This window comes from Pelecanus crispus, chromosome 13, assembly GCF_030463565.1.
Source record: "Pelecanus crispus isolate bPelCri1 chromosome 13, bPelCri1.pri, whole genome shotgun sequence".
In the NCBI taxonomy this organism is placed as follows: domain Eukaryota; kingdom Metazoa; phylum Chordata; class Aves; order Pelecaniformes; family Pelecanidae; genus Pelecanus; species Pelecanus crispus.
The window spans coordinates 24,738,187-24,762,621 of record NC_134655.1 but is presented as its reverse complement, the minus strand read 5'-3'; the positions used below and the strand labels follow the sequence as shown (position 1 = coordinate 24,762,621).

Genomic DNA, 24,435 nt, shown 5'->3' with positions numbered 1-24,435 from the left:
AAAATTATTATTAAAGAAATATTAGTAACAGAACCAACTAAGTGCTTTTAGGAATACGTGTTATCTCCTATGTAAGAACTTTTTGAAAACCACTGCATTTATTCAGCATCCCAGAGCGTAGTAAACATTCCCCCCCCCGCACCTTACAATGAGTCCAAACAAGTTTTTCCCCTTTGACTTTGTTTTGTGTTTTCGTTTTTGTTTTGCTTTTAAAAAAACAAACAAAAATGAAAACCAAAACCCTGTCTCCTTCCAGGTGGAATTTAATGAAGGTACCCCAACGCCAGAAGAGAGCTGGCCCGCGGCACGCGAGCTGACAGCCCAGGGCTTTGCCGGGAGGCTGCGGGCGGGCACCGTCCCTGTGCCGGACCCCGCGGCAGCGCCCCGAGCTCGGCCCCGGCCCCGCCGCGGTCTGTCCTGCGGGAGGCTGAGGACGGGCTCTCCTCGGGCTGCTGCAGAGCTGCGTCTGCTGCAAAACGCTGGCATCGCTCTGCCGCGCGGCTCTGCAGATCATGAGGAACGTGCGCGAAGCAACACCGTGCTCGTCTGGGGCTTCGGGCCACAACCAGTCCTACCATCCCGCTTCGCGTTCCCGTTTGCAGCGAGCACATCTCTAATTACCCTGCTAATCAAGAACTCCACCACTCCACACGCTACGCTGCTCATTTTCAAACCTCGCGGTCCGGCACGGCTTCACCAGCCACGCCTGGGACTCAAAGAGCTTCTGCCGAGCAGAGAGGGCACATGGCACAAACTCCACCGGGCTCATGGCCTGCGCGGGCTGAGCATGCAGTCTAGCCTCCACGCCGTGACCTAACGTGAAATGAAACCGCGGACCACCCCACGTGCTCTCTCCCTGAAGCGATGCCTGCGCCTCCCCGATCCCACCTGTGCCCTTCCCAGCGCTCGCAGCAGCCTCGGTTACGCCGGTTGCTTTACACGCTCACCAAATCAGTGCTGCACCCTCCACCCTGAACCCTCACTGGCTCTTTAGCTTTCGAACAGAGTAAGGTTCCGTGGCCAGGGCCGAGAAACGGGTCAGCTCGGGATCCCGGATCCTCCGCTTTTATTCCTGATGTCTACACGTACAAACCTTGACCAACAAGTCACGGGAAAAGCGACAGTGCCACGGCCTGCGGCTAGCAGGGGAAGGTGGCTGGAGGGGGGCGGCCGCGGCGGGTCCTGGTGACACCCCGGGGGCTCCCCTGCGGGGGAGCACACCATCTGACCGAGGAGACTCCATTCATCCCCGGGAAAACGGGTTAATGCAGACTCAGATGTCTTAGTCAGACCGACTGGCTGCTCTCCAGCCAGAGTCATCACAAAGACCCAATTCAAAGGCTCTTCCTATCTGGCTTCAGCATCTTGCAACGAGAACAGAAAACATCTCACAGAAAGCGACTCTGCCAAAATATGGGAAACGAAAGCAGAGGGCACAAACTCTCTGTGTCATGTCTCTGGTCTGCTCCACAGCCCGGCCCTGGCCTCTCTCCCCCTGGTGTAAATCAGGAAGGATCCACTCAGCTGATGCCAGTCAGTGGAAGCACAGCAGAAACGGAGCGGGAGCCCTCGCTGACAGAGCGCCATTGTGAGGAGTCCTCATTTGTATTTCACGCCTTCTGCTGAGGGGTGCGAATGACCCGGAGGAGCTCTGCAGGCTGGCAAGTGAAGGAAGGCTTTGTGCCCGAGGCGATACCCCGAGGACGCAGCCCAGCGGGACCTGGGCCAGCGGTGTAGCGCGGGCTCCTGTCAGGAAAGCATCGGAAGGGAGGGCAAGGGTCTGGAGCGGCTGGGGCTCACTCCGAAACTCGCACCCACTCCAGGCTGCAGGGTGGTGTTGGAGAAGGCGTTAGCTCCCCGTGCATCCCTTGCCAGCATGGGCGCACCTGCAAACGCGGGGGGTGTGAAGCACTCCCCCGCCAGCTCCTGCGCACGAGTGCTTCTGCTGAGCCACGGCAGAGCCCTTTCTCACCGAGGTGCCCCAACACCTTTGCACTTCGTGTTCCTCACAAGAAACAAAAACCAAAGCCAAGCCACAAAGCCCTCCAAGCCGCCTGCAACAAATCCCTACCTCCGCCATCTCTCCTAACTGCTTCTGAACAGCCTCCTGCTACGGTCACTGCCCGACGCCTCCACCCGGAGTACCCTGCCCCGTCAGCAGGGACCGAGGAAGGGCTGTAAGCTGCCGGGTGAATCCATGCCAGCGCTTGGAACCCCCGCTGCTGGGGCTACGGCACCAACCGTGCCGAGACATGTGCCTGCCAGCCGGGCACCGGCCAGCTCCGGAGCAGGAGGCAGGGTACGCGACCCGTGGGCGGGAGGCGGCACGGCGCTCGGAGCAGAGCGCGCTCCGGGCTGTCGACAAAGCGATCCTTACATACCTTAAGGGCTACCCGAGAAGAAAACAGCCTGAAAGACACTTTAATACTGTCATCTTAACATTTGCAGACCGTTGCCCTCTTGACTTAAGTGTTCCATAAACACAGAGGGGAAAATAAGCTTGACCTTGTCCCCATGACTCCTTCCCCATGACTCTCTTCTAAATATGTGCTGGCCCTATTGTTAATGCAGACAGATCAATCAGGAGGGAGTTTTCCCTCAGTCCACGTGCTTGTAACACGGCGGCCTGCTGCAAAACCTGCCAGCAAGGAGGCGAGGAGGCTTTCTTTCCCCCTGCGCCCGGCGGGGAAGTGCAGGCAGCTTCACCAGCACGAGAGCGACGGCCGCGGCCGCCGCCTTTGCCACGCTCACACTGCTGCGGCTTCTCAGAGAGGCGTTCTACACGCACGGTTCTACGGGGCGATTCTGAAGGGCAGGATGGTGATCAAGTATCGTTTCTCAAATCCTGTATTTATTAAACGTCAAAGACTCCAGATGGGCTGGGCTGAATCCAAGCCCTAAGTGTTCTCCAAAACATCTCCATTTCTGAGCTGGTTCTGAGCCAGCCCCATTTCAAGCTGCCGCTGAGTAATGTGGAACCTGGACTTCTTGATAGCAGACAAGGGAAAAATAATCTTTTCTGCTCAACATGTGCAGAATTTGCTTTTTATAGTTTATTTCTTTAAAAGTTTGGTCCATCTGAAAGACTCATTAGATGCTTTATTTAAATATTTCATAACAAAAGCCCTATGACTATAATCAAGTTTGGACTGCCGGCCTCTGCTGCTCTTCCTCCCTCCCACTCTAACACACGCTTATCAATGGAAAGTATTTTGTTCTCAGTAGCACTGAATGAACAAAGGGGAGAAGAGAGAAAGAAGCAAGGAGTATCTCCTGATCACCGGTCAAAACAAGCACTCCTCACTCAGGACGGAGACAGTGCTGGAATCAGGCCAGAAGAGAACCCAAAGAATTCAGGAAAAGGTTTTGGAGCCTCTTATGATTGAAAAATCAGACTAAAAGTCACAGCACAGACTACCTCATGCCAGCAGCTGAAAGCCAGCATTAGATGGGGAAGTTTCTGAAAGCACGAAGTTGAAACGTATTACAACAATTGTCTACTTTTTAAAAACAACCAAAAAAAAACCCCCCAAAACAGGAGAAAAAACTGAATTCAAACATAATAATAGAAAACAAATCTGTTTAAATTTAAAACAAACAAACAATCAAGCCTTACCTTGGTGAACCCTATTTGCTCCTTCCGAAAGTTTTCCAAAGGTTTGATCAGCAAATCACTAGCGTTTTGTACCTACAGCATAAAGAAAGAAACAGTTTAATTACAGGACACAGATTTTTTCTCCTAAATAGAGGCTGAGCAGGGCTACGAGCCAAGAACTCTCAGACTTTAATGTGTCTGACTTGCAAACTTGTTCTCTGTCTGTAGGTGAAGTCACTTAACCCATCCGTACCCACGTTTCCCCACCTGCAATACACAGAAAACCCCAATCACGGCACGCGAGGCTTCGGGGACGTTCTGTAAATGACAGGTTTCCGCCAGCCTGCCACCAGCCCTGTGCCACAGGCTGCGCTCCGCAGGACAATCCAATCCCATCGGTGACAGCACCTGCCACCCACCCTGTTTTAAGAGAACCGCTGTCCCTCTCGGACATGGCAAGGGCTGAGAGAACTGATGTTCAAAGTACGCTGGCTGCCGGGTGAGCCCTCACTAGGAGCAGCCCCAGGAGGCAAGGCTGGCTGTTTGTCTCTCCGAGAAGCACAAAACAGAACAAATATATTCTCAAAGCGCACTGCAGGCTGCTACTTACTTGTCAGCTCAGCTGGGTCCCTACCCACAGCGAGCTGCCCTGCCTGCTCTAACGGGAGGGAAGGGAGCAGAGAAGATGTGCTGCTGCAGCCGCTTGCCCTCTGCCGCTGCCGATGGCTCCTCTGCTCCGGACAACCCGGCCGCACTCCCTCCGGCCACCCAGGCACGCCACTGCACTAGCCCCACTTCCACGACAGCATCCACCCTTGTCTTCAATGCAAAGCCGAGATGGGCGAGTAAAATCCCGAGGCAGGGACATGTCGAGCTGCCAGCATCTCCCAGCGAACACAGCAGATGCTCATGCTGGTGAGTGCACTGCCAGAAAGCGGCTGCCGCACTCCTGAAACGAGCTGTTTTCCACCGCTAACCAACCCGTAAGAGCTCAGCAAGGCCGTGACGGGCAGGAGCTGCTTCTCGGAGAAGGCGAGATGAAGGCCCCAAGCGCATGCGAGCACAAGGCAGAGCCGGGGCTGGCTCCCTGCCGTGGCTTTCTCATGGTCTGGCATTTCTCACCACAGACAGCGCGGGGCCTGATGGCTCTAACAACACGGCTCTCAAATAAATGATGGGCTTTCCTTCTCCTGAGATCCAGCCAGAAGAGGAATGACAGCAGGTTATCTGTCACAGCGAGAGAATAGCAGTAACAATAGCAGCTAGGGAGAAAGGAAAGCCTGCCTGTGCCTCCTCCAGTCCTGCCAGATGTCTGAAAGACGCTTTCCTGGGACACGGTCTGCGCTCCCTCTCCATGAATCCACAGGCAAACGCATCCCAGTTTGCATCACTGGCTCCAGCTCCACCCTGGCACTGGGACGTGACCTGCCATCTCTTCCCGTCCCCACGTTCACTGCGACAGGCTGTCTCCTGAGCTCCAGAGAAGGGAGAAGGGGAGAGAAGGGAGAAGGGAGAGAAGGGGATACGACCCTACACTGCCACAGCCCTTCTGGGTAGTTTAAAGATGATCAGCATGGTGAGAGTGTGAAACCTTCTGAGTGAGCTACTGTAAAAGACCGGTCCTACAAGTGGAGGGCAAAAAAAAGATTTAGAAAAGTTGGACAGCATCCCTAAAAGCATCCATGATCCCTGAAATGATCCCTTCCACCCGCTTACCCACTGCCAGAGGAGCCACTGTACCTGGGATGTAATTAATAACTATCTTACTGCTGTCCTCCAGCCTCTTACTGGTTTCCTCCCGCTCCCTGCCTGCCTGCGGACCCGCGGAGCGGGCGGTGGTGTCCCGCCGGTGCAGCCACCCCTGCGGCGCTGGCCCAGCCAGCAGCCTGGCACGAGCTCTCGCTGCTGCACGAGGCAGAGGAAAGCAGAGCCAAGCAGCACATTCCTGGCATGCTGTAAAAGCTCTCCACCAAGCCTAACCTTCGTGTTTTTCCTGGAATTAGGAGTGAAACGGGAAGCCAACGCTCGCTCTGGAGGAGCTCTGGAGAGGCCGAGGGCACAACGCAGCGGGAGACCGAAGGCAGCGCATCGCCCTGCGGGAGCTGTGCCAGCAAGGGCAGGGGCACAGGGGACCCGCGCGCTCGCACCCGGCAGAAACAAAGCTACAAATACACCTCGCTTCTTATTAACACTTTGTTTCGCCACAAAACCGGCTTGTTACCAGCTCAGACACACCTGGCTCTGCAGAGCAAACCTGCTGCCTGTGGCAGGGTCCTGGGGCTCCATGGCAGCCTGGCATGCAGGAGAGGTTTCGGACACTGCGTGAGACAACCTCTGCCCCTCGCCCAGCACCTCCCCTTTGCTGCTCGGGGCCTGCGGCGATGGCACTGTGGACCAGACGTGGTACAAAGCACAACGTTCCCGGTGCTCCCAGCTTCCCTCCGATGGGAAGCTTCACAGCAAGGTACGTGGTGCCGTTTGGCCGTGATTTAGCATTTGAACGCTACGACGAGGAAGTAATTACCAGCGCACAGTTCAGATCATCTTACCATCATGGACCTCTCCAGCTCTACCTCGTGGAGCAGCTCTGCAAACTCCTTAAAGGACTCGGCTGGAAAGAAAAGAAGAGGCTGGTCAGTGGGGCTGGGATGCGGCACCGGAGCGTGGGACACACGCCAGGGTACCCAAATCTGGCTGCACCCCCAGCATCGCCATTGAAAGGCTTGCCAAAAACCAGAGAAGAGGTGGCTCCTTTTGGCAGAAACTGAGCGAGGCAAGGCCATCGGTAAAGGCTGGCCACGAGGGGTATTTATTCATGCACTGGAGAGGAGGGCTCCTGCCCGGAGCAACGTGGGAGGGAACGCCCTGGGAAGGGAAGACGACGTTAATTAGCTTTCATTAGGAATTGTAGTGCAAAGCTGGTAAGGCAGGCGGCAGGGAAGGGGCAGGCGAGGGGAAGGGGCAGGCGCTGGCACCAGGGACCGCGGCAGGACGGGCTCTGCCACAGCGGGCGGCTGCGGGCAGGATGGGGCTGCCTGTCCTGCCCGGACGGCTGCCGGCAGCGCCGGAACGGGCCCGGCACCTCCGCCCAAGCTGGGGAGAGCTGCAGGTGCTTTCTAGGACCAAGACAAGTCTGTCAAACAAAAACAGCCTGGAATGACAAAAATTACATTCAGCGACAAGGACGAAGTCCACGTCTCTATGAAGGAAAGGCAGCGGGTGTAGAAACGGTCACAGACATTGACACCACTCCCCAAAATGTTAAAAATTAAACAAAAAGATCTCCTTGATCAGCACTTTTCTTGGAGTCCAACTATAACAAAAATAATATGAAACCTTTCCTTTAACAGACCGAAACAATAAGGTTTGTTTAGCCTTGGGGAAAAAGAAACTAGGTAGGAGCAGTGGACTGTCCCCACACCAACAGGGTTATCACCGCCAAGGAAGAACGCTGAGCCCTTCTCTGCCCACCGAAGGAGAACGCGGGAAGGGCCGGAGTTTGTAGCAGGGGAGAAAACCTCTCCCCAGAAGAGCACTAATGGCACTGGAACGAGGGGCACTGCAAAGGGCTGGGTTCTCCGGGAGGCTGTAAGACAAGGCTGGGCAAACATCTGCTTATGCATAGAGCGTGGCTGCATGCTGAATGCCTGCGGGGAATAATCTGATTGCCCCAGCGCGCCTGGGAACTACCCGGGAGTTCGCTGGGAAGGGTTCCCACGGAGCCACTCATGGCCTTCCAGCTGCGGGAGCAGCACCCTGCTCGGCTCGCAGCCGCCCTGCTCAGAGCGGTGCTGGGGACGGGTCCTGCGGGCCTCGCGCTTTCGTCGCCGTGTGTAAAGTACGGATCGGCTTTGCAAAACCTACGGCAGTTCTTGCGCTTGCAGTTCGGACCCTGCGCTCGCTGCGAAGCACACAGAGGTGCCTGACCACTGCTGAGCAATTTAACGACTGAGAATGAACCACAGAACCTCAGAAGCGCCTGGCTGACACCACAGCCCCTGAGCAGGGCGGCATCCAGAGCTCCGGCAAGCCTGGCTTGGCAGGGTAATACACGAGGGAACAAACCAGGCGCGCAGCGAGGCACGTACAGCAAAAGCTCATCCCACAGCTAAGGGGAGAGGATGCATTTGCGCTCCATCTGCAAGCTGAGGGCCCTCTCCCCACATCCGCAGGCGGTACCTTAGGAGAAGTACCTGTCCTTCTGCTAAAAACCAGCCGTAACGCTGCTGCACAGCCAGCGAGTACGAGCTTCCAGTGTTACAGGATTCACTCTGCAGTTGCTGAGACAGACAGAAAAGGGAAAAAAACACAGCCTCGTGACACATTCCCTCAGCTGGCATCATCAAAACATAACCTTCTTGATGAGTCAGTAACTTCTGAGTTCTCTTCCAGAGCAAGGGCTTCAGAGCCCGGCACATGCAATGTCCTAATAGTTTATTACGCTCGACCACAGGGCCTACACGCTGACTTTCACTGTGGTTTTTCAGGATGATGTGAAACCTGAAGTGTGCACAGACACTGGGAGCCCGAGCCAGGAAAGGAATTATCACAGGCAGAAAGAGAATCCAGCCCTGAACTTACAGGGAAAATGTCAGTGCCTAAAATTTTCACTAGATGTCTTTTTATCTTGCTCTACAGGAAGAGTCCAGGCACACGTTTCCTGGCTGCAGTCACAGAGCAACCCGCTGAATCTGTCCTTGCACCACAAACACCCGGCTCAGGCTACACCCAGCTGCCAGAGCAGCAGTGCCCAGGCGCACCGGGGTGGACCTGCGCTACGGGCCTGGCTCGACGCTTGCAAACCCTCGCAGAGCAGAGCCGAGCCGAGCAGGGAGGCTGCCTGCAACCGCTGCCTGCAACCGCTGCCTGCCCAGCCAGCTGGGAACTGGGAGTGACTGAGCTGGCCTGCGCCAGAAGCATGCCAGGAACGTCAGCTGCTTAAAACCAGAGGATTTCAGGTTCCTGCGCCTGGGAGGGAGGAACACACTGTCCGATTTCATTGCTCCGCTCATCTCCAAGGGAGCTGCTGATTCGGGTCCCATGCAGGTGACTGGTGGAAGGACTGCAGCCGCTGCGTAACGTGGGTGCGTCTGTAACAATTAACGCCTTAAGAACAGGCTTTAATTCCTGGGCAAAGCGCTGCTCACGACAGACAACATCAACGCAGTGTCTGTGCCCTGACTCACACTTGCAGTGTTCAAAGCCACCACCTGACACGCAGGGGTGTCAGCCGGCTCTCTGCCTACAGAAAAAGAAAGAAGTGCGCCATTAGCTATATTTACAAATCAAACACGTTCCCTGAAGTACGACAAGAAGAACTTGTGAACGCTTTGCTTCATTCCCATATCCTGCGCATCAAATGAGCTCCTACGCTCCCACGCAGATCTCTTGGCACCCTTGCAGGAGATGGAAGCTGCCTCGGAGATGTCAACGCCCTGCTGCCGTTTCAGGAATCAGGGAGCCTCGCAAAGCGGCTCAGCCCCAGCAGGCACTGCAGGGTTTGGTGCAGGAAGAGGAACACAGCGCAGGCTTTTTCATACGGGGAAACCAGGGACCTCTTCTTGAAAAAGCAAAACAAATACGCCCCAACAAAAACAGGAGGAGGGAAACGTGCTCCTCTCACCACAGAGTGTTTTACTTTTCCTGCAATCTCTTTTTGTTCTCCTCCGCCCACGAATCCCCATTCAACTGCTGCCATTTCCAGCAGTCTTCCTCGCCCAACAAGCGCCGCGGCCCCGCCGCACTGGCTCACTGCAGCCCCGCACCGGCTCACCGCAGCCCTGCACCGGCTCACCGCAGCCCCGCACCGGCTCACCGCACCGGCTCACCGCACCGGCTCACCGCAGCCCCGCCGGCGGGCTCCGCTCCCCTCCCGCAGCCGGCGCAGGGAGGCAGGCGGAGCGGCAGCGCAGGGGCGCGGGATGCCGGAGCCATGTCCCTGCGAGCCGAGAGGAGGGACGCTCCGTGCCTTGGGCGGCTGTTTGTTTCAGATCCCTCTGCTCCCAGGACGGGCATTTAGAAGGCAACGTTTTACCCTTCCTTATACCAGATGGGTTTGGAAATTCAGCACCTCTACTGCCATTAGATTTGGAGGCTGACTAATTTCCAGTGGGTGTCACCGAGAGACTTTCCATAAAGGAAATCAGATTTTGAAGGGCAAGCTGCAATCTGCTTTAAATTGCTTTAAATAAAACGACCAAAAGAACAGGCTTTAATTCCTTCCCCTTTCAGCAACGGCCAAGAGACCTGACATCAGCAATATCACCCTTGCAGCCGCTCAGCCACTCTTCCACAACAGCCTGACAAAAGCTTTTTTTTCGGTTTGTTTTTTTTTTTTTTAATTCTTTTTTCCTAGGTTCAGCCCCCCGGAGCAGCCTGGCTAATGCCCTGTGCCCCCCGCCACAGGCAGCTCCATGCCCTCAGCCCAGGCAGGTGCCCCGAGGGTTTTGCCCCCGGGGCCAGGGTCAGGCCCTCGGGGGCTGGAGGACCTCCGGCCACCCCTGCCATCATCACAGCACCCATGCCCCTGCACCGGCTATTCAACAACGCTGGCTAAGCCAAGAGCAGGATTCATTTGAAAAGCGTTGGGTTTAGGGCATTTAGGCCATTTGTTTTAGCTCCCTGGGTGCAGCTGGCAGCTGTGCAACCTGCACAGTTGAGGCGGGCTGGCAGGGACGTAAAATGGCTTCAGGATTGCTAATCCTGAAACTGATGTGCGGGGACTAGTACGGCGTACATGCCACAGGCTTCCCTTCCACACAGGCAGAGACTGGCAATTATTTGCCATACAGTGACACATCCAGCAATTCATTTTTCCCAGCAGTTTGCAGCCCGGTTCCTTTTTCAGGGCAGCGCAGGGCATCTTTGTTTTTGTAATGCCTTCTCTGCCGAGCAAAGGCAGCTTTCGGAGCAGCGCCCGCTGGGATCGGGAGATACACCACTGCTCTGGGCCACGTGTGCTCCCAGTCTACCTGCGGCACTGGGAAGCGGGACTTGCTGGGAGGCCAGCACCACGCCACCATCCTCCCCAGCGCCTGGCAGCACGGAACAGGGCGGGAGCCGTGGAAAACCTCTGCAAATTATCTGCTGAATTGGGAACGTGAAACTCTACCCATGAAAGTTCAACTTTGTAAAACACGCTCTGGAACAGCTGACTGGCATCTGAGGAACCCGACTCCTCACGCTGTTTAAAAAGCATCAGCACAGGCAAATTCCTAGAGAAGGAGAGACTCTCTCAGCGACTGAAAGTTTACATCAAAAAGAAGAAAACTTACCAATATTAATCTCATCATCTGTTAGTGTGTCACCAATAAAGTCGAACTGAAAGGACTGCAAAGTCTGGGAGAACTTCTGTACTGCCGATGAGTAACCTGGAAAAGGACAGAGCAATGAGGATGTGTATTTTTGCAACTGTTATACAGAAGTGGCAAACCTTAGAAATTCAGCCTGAATGGAACAAAACTGTAGTGAGGTGGTTAGAAAAAATCCATAGTCATCATGAGTTTAAAGCATGTTAGAAAATGTTGCAATGTTAATAACCATTAGAGGCTGCAGAGAGCATTTGTTTTGTTTTCTTTCTCTTTCTCAGCATTGTTGAAAATGCTTCTGCAGTACGAGTGGATGCACCGAGTTGTACAAACAGCCAGTCGACAGCCACATGTCCTGCTGCGTACAGGAAGAGATGCAGACGCATCTTCCCCGCAGGAAAGCACGCAGCTCCAAATGCAGCATCCCCCACCGCCGCAGGAACGTTTTCAGAGGAGCAGGTATTGCCGGTGCCACGCATGCATCAGCACAGCTCCTCGGAGCACGGAGGCTGTCAGACAGGCTTCTCGCTGTTCAAAGTCATTTTTTCATTACGTGGGAGGAAAATCTGTAGAGTCAGGAAATAAACATGGGGAAAAAGATAGGACTCAAAATAACTGCCCCTCTCCAGGGGGTCACAGACACAAACAGGCCCTAAGAGAAGTACGACAGTGCCGCGGCTGAGCGCGGCGAGCTGGAGGGCTCGAGCTGTGCTCCTCAGAGCCCCTGCTCCCCGCCCGCTGGTGAAGAAACGCTCAGTCTTGAAGCAAAGACACTTCCTGATGGTGGTTGGTAGCTCAGCCCAAATTATTGTTGGGCTTCCCAGAGAAATTTCTAGCCAAAAGGATCCTTTGTGTCTTTGCATCCTGTGCGGCTGCTTCACGGCTTCGTCAGCAGCCCTGTTGTCGTGAAGGCGTCTGCTGACGTTGGCAGAGGAGCTGGGACGGGGCAGCGCCAACGCAGCAGCCCCCGGTGCCAAAATCCCGCACCCAGTGACAGCCGCAGGTAACACTTCACCGCGGGAGAAACCAAGCCCTCCTCCCGCTGGCAGAGCACAAGAGGAACACGTGATGGATTTGACGGCCTCACACCAACCCCATCTTCCTGCACAAAGTTACACGCTTTTTTGGGGGGTTAGGCTTTCCCCAACGGCAAATCCCAGAGATACAAACAGGAGGAGGCTGAACTTCCCTGACCTCAGGGAATAGGATGTAGACAATAAAACAAAAGCAAAGGAATAATTTTATACTTTGATTTATGTTGCTATTTTCCCTAATTTTGGACTCCAGCTATAGGCACAGTCCCAGGCTGGATTCCTCTGGGGGGGGTGCACCGGAGACAGCGCTTTCTGAAATTCAGGAAGCTGCAAGTGTGGAAGATGTGACGGCACAGACGTTAACGTGCAACCAGCTCACGCACCCCTGCTTTGCCAAACCAGGGGAAAGACTGCTGTAACAGAGCATCGCTGTGTACAGGGGTGGGTTCTTTAATTTGTCTGTTCGTTTAAAAAAAAAAAAAAAAGACAAGCACAAGCACTTTTGGCATCAGTTGTTAAAATCTGGGGGGAAATAGTGGCCAAAAATGAGGTGTGAATTAGTGAGGAATTGTATCTGCACACTATAGGCTACCCCCTGTGCTTCTAGCCTCAGGAGGACGGTGATCTGGGTGTATTTTTGCTTGTTCTTTTTCCTTGCAGACTCTGTGACAAAAGAACTTATCACCACGGTGGCAAACATGGGGTTTTCTGAAACACTGCTACAAAGGGGAGAAAAAAATTGGACAACACTGAATTGGACGACGGGAAAAGAAATCGAGTGGCCCTCATGGGAACCTGGCAGGTCCCCAGACTGCTCTGCTTTCCCTGTCCCCAGGCCAGGAGCACCCTGGGACCCCCCGGTCCTCCCCGAGCAACCGCGGCACGCGGGGACAGCCGGGTCCCTGCCCGGGAGGAGCGCAGCCTCGAAGCGCACGCAGTCCCTGCTTTCCCCTCAAAAGCGTCGTTCAGCACTTTCCTCCGACGGGTCAAACCTTTGCTCCTGAATGGGCAGATTCAGGCCTGAATGTCGCTATTTAAGCACAGCTGCCGGGGGGCTGAGAGCGCGTAAATGGGTGAACTCCAGCACAGAATGATGTCATTGATTTGATGGAAAACCCCAGCAAATAATTCACTCTCAGTCCCTGCAGCGTTCGCTTCAGGCTCTCATTCAGTTGTCGCTCAGGGGAATCTTTGTTCGTCCCCCTGCAAACCCTCGTCGTCTTCCCTGGACGCGGCTGACGGCCCCCGCTCAGCCCCTCCTCGCTCCTCGCCTGCGTCTATTAGCGGGTGAACTCGGTGACTCCGTCTGAACGCCCATCCCGACCCAGCGCCGGGTCCCTGAGCAGCCCCTCCGAAAGCCAGCGGCGCCCGCGGCGGCTCATCTCATCCCAGCCTCCCGCGCCCCCAGCCAGCTCCGCTGCGCGCGTCCCGGCGAGCCACGAGCATGGCCGTGCACGCAAATCCCCTCACAGCGCCTGTGGGGACGGAGGATTTGCACGCACCGCTTTTCCGTCGCATGTGTCGGCACGGCGTTTAGCCCCAGCATTGGAGAAATGGTCCCTGGCGAGCTGCTGGCCTTTTCGGTTTTTATAGAAACAAGGGGTAGGGCAATAGCAGAGAAGGGTTTAAAAAAGCCAAACACAATATATTTTAACCAGGAAAAAAAAAAAAGAAACGGTATAGATGATTTAAATTACATTTTCCTTTCAAAACGTGGTTCTGGCCTGAATATTTAAGTGCCAATTTCCTAGCTGAAGGAGATCCAGGTGGACGTGCTATAAACTGCATTTCACATTAGCTTAACGGCAGGGGGAAAAGAAAAGCGCCCCTTAATTAGTTCAGCGCTGTTTGGTTTCACCGGGACAAGGAATTTTTTTCATTTCGGGGAGCCATCCTCATCCTCACCTTCAGCAAAGTCAAGCGTAGGAAGCTCTGGCCGCGAGCAATGACAGCGCGCATGCGCCCCGACGCGCCAGCCGCTGCCCGGAGCTCACGGCGGCCGAAGGCGGCCGGCCGGCCCCCGGTCCCCGCCGCGCTGGCAGCCACCGAGGACGCCCCTGGGGCAGCTGCCCTGAGCCATGCACAGACCCCAGCAGGGAAAACAACTGCGGAAGATTTAGGGTTAGGAAAGGAGTGGACAGGCTGGAGGGAGAGCCAGCGCCGCGAACGCCTGGCGTGGCTCCTGAGGAGCGTTTAATGGAAACCAGACTCCTACGGATCAACGTGACTCGTCCTCGTACACGTACAGAGCCTTGGCTGAACACCGGCTTCTGACAAATCCTATATATACACGCAGGACAGACAGCATCGGGCGCTGCGATGGTGTTACGGGTGGTGTTACAACGATGGGGTGTTTCCTGGGAAATGAACACAGGGACAGCATCAGGCACTGCTACGGTGTTACGGGTGTTGCTACAACGATGGGGTGTTTCCTGGGAAATGAACACAGGGAAAGCAGCGGGCGCTGCCACGGTGTTACGGGTGTTGTTACAACGATGGGGTGTTTCCTGGGAAATGAACACAGGGACAGCATCAGGCACTGCTACGGTGTTACGGGTGTTGCTACAACGATGGGGTGTTTCCTGGGAAATGAACACAGGGAAAGCAGCGGGCGCTGCCACGGTGTTACGGGTGTTGTTACAACGATGGGGTGTTTCCTGGGAAATGAACACAGGGATGAGTGGCAGCTGACCCCGCCGCAGCGCTGCCCGCTGGCACCACTGCCCCCGAGGGAACAGAAGATGCCCATGCCTGGGGGCTCCGTCCCTGCGGGGTCCAGCAGCCAGGACAGCACCCGGGCCCGAGGCAGAGCATCCCCACCCAGGGACGCCTGGCGGGACGTCGCCCCTTCCCTCGGTGGCACCCGAACGCTGGCGCGGTGACACCAGGGGCGGGGGGAGCCGGGGACGAGCCACGGCCACGGCAAGCGGCTCGACAGCAGGAAGGAGCCACCACGCTCAGCAGCTGGAGCTGGGCAGGAGGAGATCAGCTGCATGGAGAAACGGGGCTACGTCCAGAGATAAGCACGTATTCTCCCTCACTTTAACAGACCCTCGAAAGGTCCCCCCCCAACACAAACACACAGCTGCCAAATGCCCCCCGCTTTGCACAGCCGAAGGCCGGCAGCGGGGAGAGGGTGCGGGCTGGAGAGAGGCGGCTGCAGGCTCTGCCCTGCTCACGCAGCACCAGGATCGCGTGCGGGGAGCCGGACCGTCGCCAAGGGATAACGCTGTGCTTCCAAGCCAGGGCCATCGCTGCAAACAGCACGCAAAGCCTCGCCACCGCCCGACAGCCCCAGAGGACCCTGCCTGCTCTTGGTACAGCTCAGCCCGTTTCCGTGGAAATCTACCAAAATGAATTCGATCAGGAGTCCTCTAGGACTCTTATTCCTTGCAGCGTGCAGTAAGCCATGCCAACTTTCACAATTTGCGGTCACAATAATTTACTCTTCTAGTAGAAATAAAGTCCCATCTCTCTGCAGAGAATAAGCCCAGCCAAGCTGCGCCTGGCAGGCAGGAGGGAAGGAGTGCCAGCTACAGCCGCGCTAGTCTTAGGAGGTACACAGAGAACTTTCTGGTTGCATTTATGGATATATAAACACACCTCCAGAGATTGCAGCTATTGAAGGACGTGCCCCACAGCCTGCTCAGCAAAGACCTAGCAGGAATTCTCATTTCAACCTTTCACAGCAACCTTAGGTAACCAAAGACTGAAACCAAAAAAATTTGCTATCTTTGCAAAAGCCACGGGCCTCTGAAAAGCACAGATTACAACCAGGAGCCCTAGGACAGGTTGCGGTTCTGCTTTTCCCCCCCCAACGCTTAGAATTTAAACCAGAAGGAAACCACCGCCGCAGGACAGGCCCCGCGGGGGATGCAGCCCCGTGCACCGCCTCACGCCGCCACGGGGACGCGCGGATGCAGCCGCAGACCGGGGCACAGAGGCGCTGCTCGAGGGTCTGCGCTGCTCGAGGTGCCACAGATGCACATCTTTAATTAGCTCTGCACTCCTCAGAGGAGGGTCGCACTGATCTAAGCTTCTGTCTGTGTGATTGCAACGGTCCCCTCCGGCCAAGAGAGGAAACCGCGTCCCTGAGCACCTGGGAAGAGAAGTGGCAGTGACAAGCCGCTGGCGACGGCTACGGGGACCGCCAGGATCCCTGTGCACCAAAAAGGGAGGGCCGTGCTCGGCCTGCCTCATCTAACACCACAGGGACGCAGCGTCATGGCGGGTGTAACGGAGGTGCAGAGAGAAAGCAGCAAGAATTTTAGAAATAAATACTTTAAAAAACAACAAAAAGCCTCCTACTGTGTAGAAGAGCAGTCGCAGAGCATGCACTTCACATCTGCCAGGACCAGACTGCCAGCACCCTCACACAGGTTAATTCATACCTAAATGACCCAATTATTTTACATTTGTTAGCTGTGCAGCAGTTGGTGAAGCGAAGACTACCTCTGCTTATCCCTAGGAAGCTGCCAGGCGAGAACCACTGCTCCTCCAGGAGCTCAGGGGCCAAACGGGCAGCGGGTTCAGCAGGTTTTTGGCTAATCCTCAGTCCCACACTGCTCCCTGAATATTGCACTGCAAATTAAGGAGAAAAATTAAAATAAAATAAAATAAAACAAAACCCCCACAACTCATCACCATAGCAATCATGGGCCAGGGGCATTACTAGAGCAAATGCAGTCCTTAATTTGACGCCAGGCGAGGGTAGGTACAGTGAGGCATGGACAGCTGAACCGAGCTGGGGCTACAGCGTCCCCGTCCTGTCCCTGGGAAGGGGACAGGATGCCTCTGCCCACCCTGGAAGGCAAGAAGCAACTTTAATTGGTCTCCCTGCCTGCGCCGAGGCACGGGCAGCGAGGGGAGGAGCAGCCAGCAGAGACTGCGGCGGGGGAACAAGCCGCTCCGAAGCTTCTGCACCAGCCAGAGCGACAGAGCGCAGCGCGGAGGTGTCCTGCACGGAGCAACTTACCAACAGCTTCAACAATCCGTAAGGAGAACCCAGAATGATTTTGAGCTATGGCAATGCAAATAAATAGATCAAACGTAAGGAGGAGCTCCATTTTTGTATTTTGCTTTCCTCTTCTCCAACTTAAAAACAGAAATATCAAAACCAACCACACACTTTTTTTTTTCTTTCAAATAAGCAAACAAACAAAAGACAATAAAAGTTCATTCTGTACTTAAGTAAGAGCAATTTAAGCCAAGGACAGATTTTAGGGTTAGGAACTGTACTCTAAAAATCCAGCTTTTCAAGGGAATGTTGCAAGACCCTGATGCACAGCGGCTGAGGATGCACCTAAATCTCTGCCCAGTGCTTGGTCACTATGGAACATTTTCTGCTTCCTCGTGGAGAGCTGAGCAAGGGGACATGCAGAACATGAGAAATACCATTTTTCCTCCAGCATGCAAAAGAGAGGGCTGAGATCCCTGAAGGGAAAAGAATGTGCCCATTGTTACCGACTCCCACTGAAGAATTTCCCAGGGAGTTGCATCAAGGAGACGGAGTTCATCCACGCCGCCACCCCGGAGATGAGGTTCTGGATGTGGTACCCGACCCATGCTTCCAGAGGGTTCTCTGTACTTGCAGCAAAGCTTTAGGAGCCAACACACGGGGCTGGATTCTGCTCCAAGCTGTTGTATTTACGCAGCGTGTACTAACTGCATGAAGTCCCGAAACATTGTCCCACCAAAATACCTCAACTCTGAAATCAATGAAGTTACTCCGACTGAGCACAGATGTGCCATTAGGAACGTGAGTAATGAGTCCTGACTCACAGAACACTCCTAAATACTCTACAGCTGCTCAAACACAAAAACATGTTGATTTTTTCAGATGAGGGAAAAAAAAATAATCTTCCGGTCAGCCTCCTAGGTAGTCCCAAATCTACACAAGCATCTTGCGAGGAAAGCGGCACTTCTGTTACTCCATAAACGAGAGATGCTTACCCTTAGGTAGTTAAAAACCGGCCCAGCACAGCGGAGACAGTGCTCTGCATTAACCCACGGCAGGTTGTTTGCGAGCGCCCCGGAAGGCTTCCTGGATGCTGTGGGGATTCAGAAATACTGACACGTTTTACAAAGGCCATTTTTCACACACCGACACAGGTTTTCCACTTGCCAGCAGCAAGCGGCTAGCATGAACTTCTAAAAATAACTCGCTCTATTTAGCTGTGCTTTACAAATCTCTTGCAAAGGAATTTACTGAACGTATCCGCTGAATCTAATGCTTCTGTTAAATATTCATCTCTTCTAATCAGGCCTTTATTGACGGAGTCTTTTATAAACTGCCATTTCACTACAGCAGTCGATCTAGCACAGGCTCCAGGGAGAAGAGCAGGGCTCTGGTTCAAGTACAAACACCTTTTTCAGTAACTCTCCCTACCGAGTGGCCTTTTGCTTTGCAGGGTGGTTATCTGCCCTCTGTACCATTACCTAAAATTACACATCACCCTCCCACTTTCCCCCCCGCCTAGTTTCTGTTTCCTGTCCTAAACCTAATTTTTCATCCTCGTAAATTTTCCTCCTTGCCCAGGCAACCTTGCGGTAAGCGCACAAACTTGCTCGACAGGCTTATTTTCTTTATTTACTGTTGAATTAAAAAAAAAAGACCGACACAGCAATTCTTCACATTTATCATATATTCCTTATACTTGTCTTATCTCCCTTACCGACTGACGGAAACCTGCTACACCGTACGTGTGACACTTCAGAAAAGCCGGCAAGCCTCACCACGCTGGACCGAAGATCAAGGAAGTTCAACGCAAGGAGAGGCTTTTCTGGCTGCCACAAGCAGCAGGAGACCGCGGGTCTCCTTGTCGACAGCTCAGAAGTTAGGCAACGGATCGGCTCAAAAAATAAAACCCAAGCAAGCAGGGTTGGAAGGACAACAAAGTTTTTGGGTATGCTGGTCTGTTTCAGAGAAAACTGGGAGTGAGTGAGGTGGGTTACACCTTCTGGGGAGACGATGCCTGTGTGCTGCACTCTTCCCCCACCTCTGATTAAGTGAACGCTAATTATCCAGCGTAACTTTTCTTCCCCAGACCTTCACAGCGATAGACACTGTTGGTGCAGAAGGCAAGCACGCAGCAAAGCCCCATTTTAAAGCCAAGCCAAGGAGCAGACCGTTCTCCCAGTGACACCCACTGGCTTGCAGCGGTTTCCCGGAGAGCGGCGCTTGAGGCTGTAATGTTTCTATAAAGGACAGCGTACAGACTCATTTTTTAATGTTTTTTTTGCTTCTGAAATACCAGGGCAGCCATGATCTTCAGTTCCCATGAAGCCAGGCAGGGACCGCACACGCACGGATACCCGCACTCTCCCCGCGACAGCAGTACGACAAAACCACCACGGGCATCAGCACTTCGCTTCATGCTCCTCACGATGAGCGAGAGGCAAAACTACACTTTGAATGCCAGAACTCCTCAAAGGACAATTTTTCACCCCTGGCATTTTTCTGGCCTTTCAAACGGATCTCGCAGCCCTGCAAAGTTCCTTCAGCGAAACTGGAAAAAGAAACGAGGCAGACAGCCCAGAACACGTGGCTAACTGAAATGCAAGTTAAAAAAAGATTCGCAGCTTTAGAAATCAGCAAAAGTGTTGAAATGCGCATTAAGAAATACTACAACTATAATTTATCTCAATCATATATGCCATGACACCCATCCAGTATGTCAGAGGGGAAACGACCAAGTGTTCTCCATTAATTTTAACCCCAGGTTTACAGACTTTAATGGACCATTTAATGTCCATTTAATGGACATTTCTCCATTAATTTTAACCCCAGGTTTACAGACAAGTTGCATTACGAAGAGCTCCCGCCGCCCCAGAATGCCAAAGGGGCTGGCAAGCACCCCTGTGCCGGCAGCGCAGCTGCAGTCAGCCCGTCCCAGACGGTATTTCACCCCAACTCCACAAGAGGAATTCCTTCGTTTGCGATTCAGCTCCTGGCGAAGCCTGACCATTTCGGGAAATTACTCTTTTTTTGTATTTCAGTTGAGTTAAGGTGATGCAGAGGAAAATGTGCTTCACGAAGACCACCTGACCACCGCACCCGAGGGTGCCGGGAAGCAGCGCCTGCGGGCAGCGGGCTCGGCACAGCGCTCGGACAGGGGTGATGCAGACCGCGGCCGAGCTCCGCGCCTCGCTGATACAAGCGAGCGCCACACAGCACGTTGCCGATGTAAGACCCAGTTTAACCACTCGGACAAGCTCCAACAGGAGTAACTATTTCTTGAGCAAATGCTCAAAGGGTCGCAGATGCAGAGAAGATTCACCAAGGAGGAAACGCTGCTGCAACCCTTTGGTCCACCATGGACCAAAACCCAACCACGGGGGCTGCTGCTGCCACACCTGCATGAATTTCAGACTACCTGGTGTCCAAATCCAGCTGTCACCGCCACAGCAAATTGCTCAGCACTGCCCTGGAGCATACTAAACTCGAGCGAAGGAAGGAGAGCTTGCTGAGAGCCATAGCGCGAGGGGAACGCTGCAAAGCGCCGCAGGCACCAGCGCCGCAGGCGAACGTGATGCCGGTCAGCAGCTCCCAAACCTCTTAGGGGAGGGCTCCAAGGGCGGCAGCGCATGGCTGCTTTCCTTGCAAACCTCAAATGCAGAGGCTGCCGGACACCTGCCGATGGGCACAGGGATGGCGGTGCCGGGTGAGCCGTGGCTGCGGAGCTGGGCGTCTCTGCGGGGACCGGGGCCGTAATTCAAGCAGGTGGCTAGAGGGAAGTTCGGTGAGGCTAGCAGGTGGCTGTGTCTGCTGCACCTACTTATGGACCTATGTACATCACCATCCCACGGAGGCCAGTTGCCTTTTCTAACCGCTTCCCCTAACCCTGCGGGCTGAGCTTAGGGCTGTTGAATAAAGGACAGAGTCTTTGAAAAATAAAAAAACCGAAAGGCTGAGCCATGGAAAGCAAATGCGTTTCCTCCTCCCTTGGGAGGAGGGAGCTGTCGAGGAGGGGCTGAGCAGCCCACCTCCCAGGGGCATCAGGAGAAGCTCGAGCAAAGCGGCTGGTCAGCAATGACAGGGCAGAGCTGCACAAACCCTCGCGGCGCTTCAGGCCACCCGGAGCTCCCCGACTCCGAAAGCAGCCGAGCAAGCTTTTGGCAGGGCTGCTTTGGCACAAGCGGCAGGAGAGGGTGTGCTCCAAGAGCCGCGGCTCCCTGCTGTACAAGCAGTACGAACACAGGGAAAACAAACACGAAAACAACAGACTCTTATCCGGGGCAGAGCATTAGCAATCCCCACAGAGATATCTTATGATCTGCAGAGCCATCAGATGCATCTCATTTCAGCTTTCCAGCAGCCACCCTTCCCAGGCAGGGGCAAGGCGAGCGAAACCCAAGCACTTTTGCAGGCAGCTTCAGCCAGCGAGCGGAGCCAGCGGCTCGCTCCCCCGGCACGCGATGATTTCAGAGTTTCCTTCGATAAGGGCGCAGAGAAGGCCAGGCAGGAGGCCAGATGAGTCACACGCGGCGCGAGGGGAAGACTCGCGAGCAGCTTACGAGCGATCCGAAGCGGTTCAGCGCGGGGAGGAACGCGCATCCCTCCTGCTCCAGGGCCGGGAGCCGCTGCCAGCGTGGCCACGGCCCGTCCCACACCAGCCGGCACGACCCGGGAGCATTCCCGGGCACCTTCCCCCGGCCAGCTCCGGGACGGCCCGGACCCACCCGCCCTGCGGACCGCCATTAGGTGGGCTTCGCCGAGAGCTACCCCACCTCTGGGCACCTCTGCAAGCCCCGCATCCCACGAGGACTCGGAATCTGGCTCTGTGCCTCCGCCACAGAGGGTCCCCCGATACCCTGCAGGTCCCCAGTTCATCGTTTGATGGCACAGGAACAGGCCACGCTCCTTGTTCTCCATATTCACAGCCACGAGGTTTAGTAAGATTAATAAAATTACTTTTGTTTTAAAAGTATCTAGCCTCAGTACTCATAATCAGTCTTGGTTGGAGGAACAGGATAAAAAAAAAGGAGGCAGAACAGACTGCAGAGAGCAACCTGAATTCTGGGCTTTGCTTATATTTATAAGCTTATCGAAGGCTATTCAGCTGCTCTTATCATCATCTGAACAACTCGTGACTGCACGTTCACCTGCAGGGAGAATTCGGGGACAAAAAAGGACACCAGCCACAAAGGCAGCGTTTGAACGTGCCCCAAAAAGGAACAGCCAGCACGACCTGGGGATCACCGCTCCCGAAGCAGCTCGGCCGACAGCGGTGAGGGGTCTGCAAGGCAAAACAAAAGCAAACGTGATCACCAAAACAAAAATGAGAAGTTTCTGAACACTTTTTTCTTCACACCTATCAGAAACTCAAATAGAAGGTGGTTCACGCAGTTTGAAACATTGGTTCAATGCAAAGAAAAACAATTGCTGCCTGCTGAATTTCACCAGCAGTTTCAAAGGTGCTTTCATTCCGGCATGTTCGATGTCTGTAAAATACCACCGCTTGTTTGCAGGAAAGAAGTTTGTCTTTTTTTTTCCTACAAACCTCACAGTTCTTCAAACTGCACAGAAACTCTGTATTTCTGACAGCCAGCACCTGGCAGTGAGAAGCAAAGGTACCGCTTCGGCAGCAAAGGCGCCACTTTCGGCAGCAAAGGCACCGCTTTCGGCAGCAAAGGCACCGCTTTCGGCAGCAAAGGCACCGCTTTCGGCAGTGCCCGGCGCTGCAGCCCAGTGTCCACAGCACGCTCTCGCCCCTTTCCCCCGCGGGGAACGGGCCATCTTGGCACTTCGGCTCCTCCTTGCAGACCAGATCCACAGCTGGGCAGCCAGAGATAGGTGCTAGAGCCACGTTGTCTAGGCAGGCACAACGCGGCACGGGGCCGAGGAGCCGCGCGGCCATCACGGTGCCGTGGGACGGTTTCTGGCTGCGGAACGACTGGGGCTGCCGTTGCCGTTCCACGAAGGCAGGCTGGCACACAGCAGGACAGAAGCCACCCATGAAAAGCTTGTGGGTGAACGCAGGATGCCACATCTGTAGTTACCAGCGTGCCACCAACAGAATTAATAAATAAAATATTCCAAAAATTTCTCAAGAAAAGAAGCCAGAAAAGCTGAGTCTTCACATGGTGACTCAAGAGGAAACTCTTTGGTCAGCATCAGCGCTGCTGCGAGCCCGTGGGCTGTCAGACACATTACAAAACATGGGTAACACCCACATCCTCCCAGGGAAGGAGCCAGGAAAGGCAACAGAGGATGGATGAAAAGCTCTCTGCATGTCTCATGCGTGGCAGAAGAAAAAAAAATGTACTTTTTTCATGTGAAAAAACATGTGAAAACGACTTAACCTCTTGTCCCGGCCCTTCGTGCCAACGTATGCAGGCGAGTTCTCGGGAAACGTATCGGGGTGCTGATCGAGCTGGAAAAAGCCATCACAAAATACTGCTCAGTGGTTTGTTTTCAGCCGGACCAGGGCTGGTCCACAGCCCGTTCACCAGCCCCTGCGCTGGCAGGAGAGGGCTGGCGCGTGGTGCTGCCACAGCAGGGGCTGGGGAGGGGAGGGAAGCGACCCCAGCCGATATTCCTGCCCTGGGCTTCCTCCTATCAGCAAACCAAGCCCTGGGCACCCCTCCTGCGGGCGACAAGGACATGGACGGAGCAGCTGTAATCAGCTGAACCCAGCAGTTCCCGGGGAGGAGGCTGGGGACGCCACCGTCCCTGCTTTCGGAGCAGACCTGGCTCGCACGGGGAGAGGAGCGAGGCCGCCCCGGCGCTCCCTGCGGAGCCCGGCGCCACGCGGCTCCCGTGGGAGCCACCGCTGCACCACGCAGCCGCCGAGCCCGGTGCGTCAGCCACGCGGCAAAGCAAACACGACGGCACCAACGCGCACGGCGAGCGAATTGCTCTGGCCTGGAGCAAAATCTAACGCACACACATCAGCGAGCCCCAAAACAAGGGGTTAGATGCGCCTCGCAACTGGAACAGGCAGATACTGTGCGTGCTCCTCGTCTTTCCTGCCTGCATCTGAAGATATGGCTTCGGCGGTTGGGGGGAGGGTTGGCTTTTTGGAAGGGTTTTCTTGTTCTTTTGTTTTTGCTATTGTTTTTTAGTTTCTGGTTAAAGCATGTCTGGTTTAGATTTACACCAACTTGGGGCCCTAGATTCTGCGCACAGTGCCTACAGCCCAGGAAAACGAGCTGCTTCATCGTCTGCCGGCTGCAGAGAGGCTCCCCTCTTCCTACCTGTCCCGAGGACGCCCCGCAGAGCACGGATGCTCGCCAGGGAGAGCGCTGCCAGCAGCACGTGAGCTGAAGTCCACCGCGTTGACGTACAGACACGAACTTTTTTGCAAGTTGAGCGCCACTTCAGAGCTGCTGCAAGGGATGGGGAATTTGAACTCCCACTCCACTCAAAGGCAGAGGCCCATAGAGGAAAAAAAGGTGATGTGATTTTTTTCAGTGGAAGGAATCACATTTGGTGGATATCTTTATGCACACCCTGTTAGGTCAATGACACCAGAGTACTTCCAGTATCACTTCTGTA

The 24,435-nt window shown here is 54.6% G+C and overlaps 1 protein-coding gene across 1 annotated transcript in view; it reads right to left on the bottom strand.

Annotated features, from left to right (window-relative positions):
• Positions 1–24,435, bottom strand: part of OPHN1 (oligophrenin 1) — a 67,119-nt gene that overhangs the window by 34,901 nt on the left and 7,783 nt on the right. The window contains exons 2-4 of the mRNA XM_075720359.1: positions 10,870–10,965; positions 6,145–6,206; positions 3,617–3,688 (exon numbers count right to left, since the gene is read on the bottom strand). Of these exons, the coding sequence (XP_075576474.1) occupies positions 3,617–3,688; positions 6,145–6,206; positions 10,870–10,965 (230 nt within the window). The remainder of the gene's footprint in view (positions 1–3,616; positions 3,689–6,144; positions 6,207–10,869; positions 10,966–24,435) is intronic.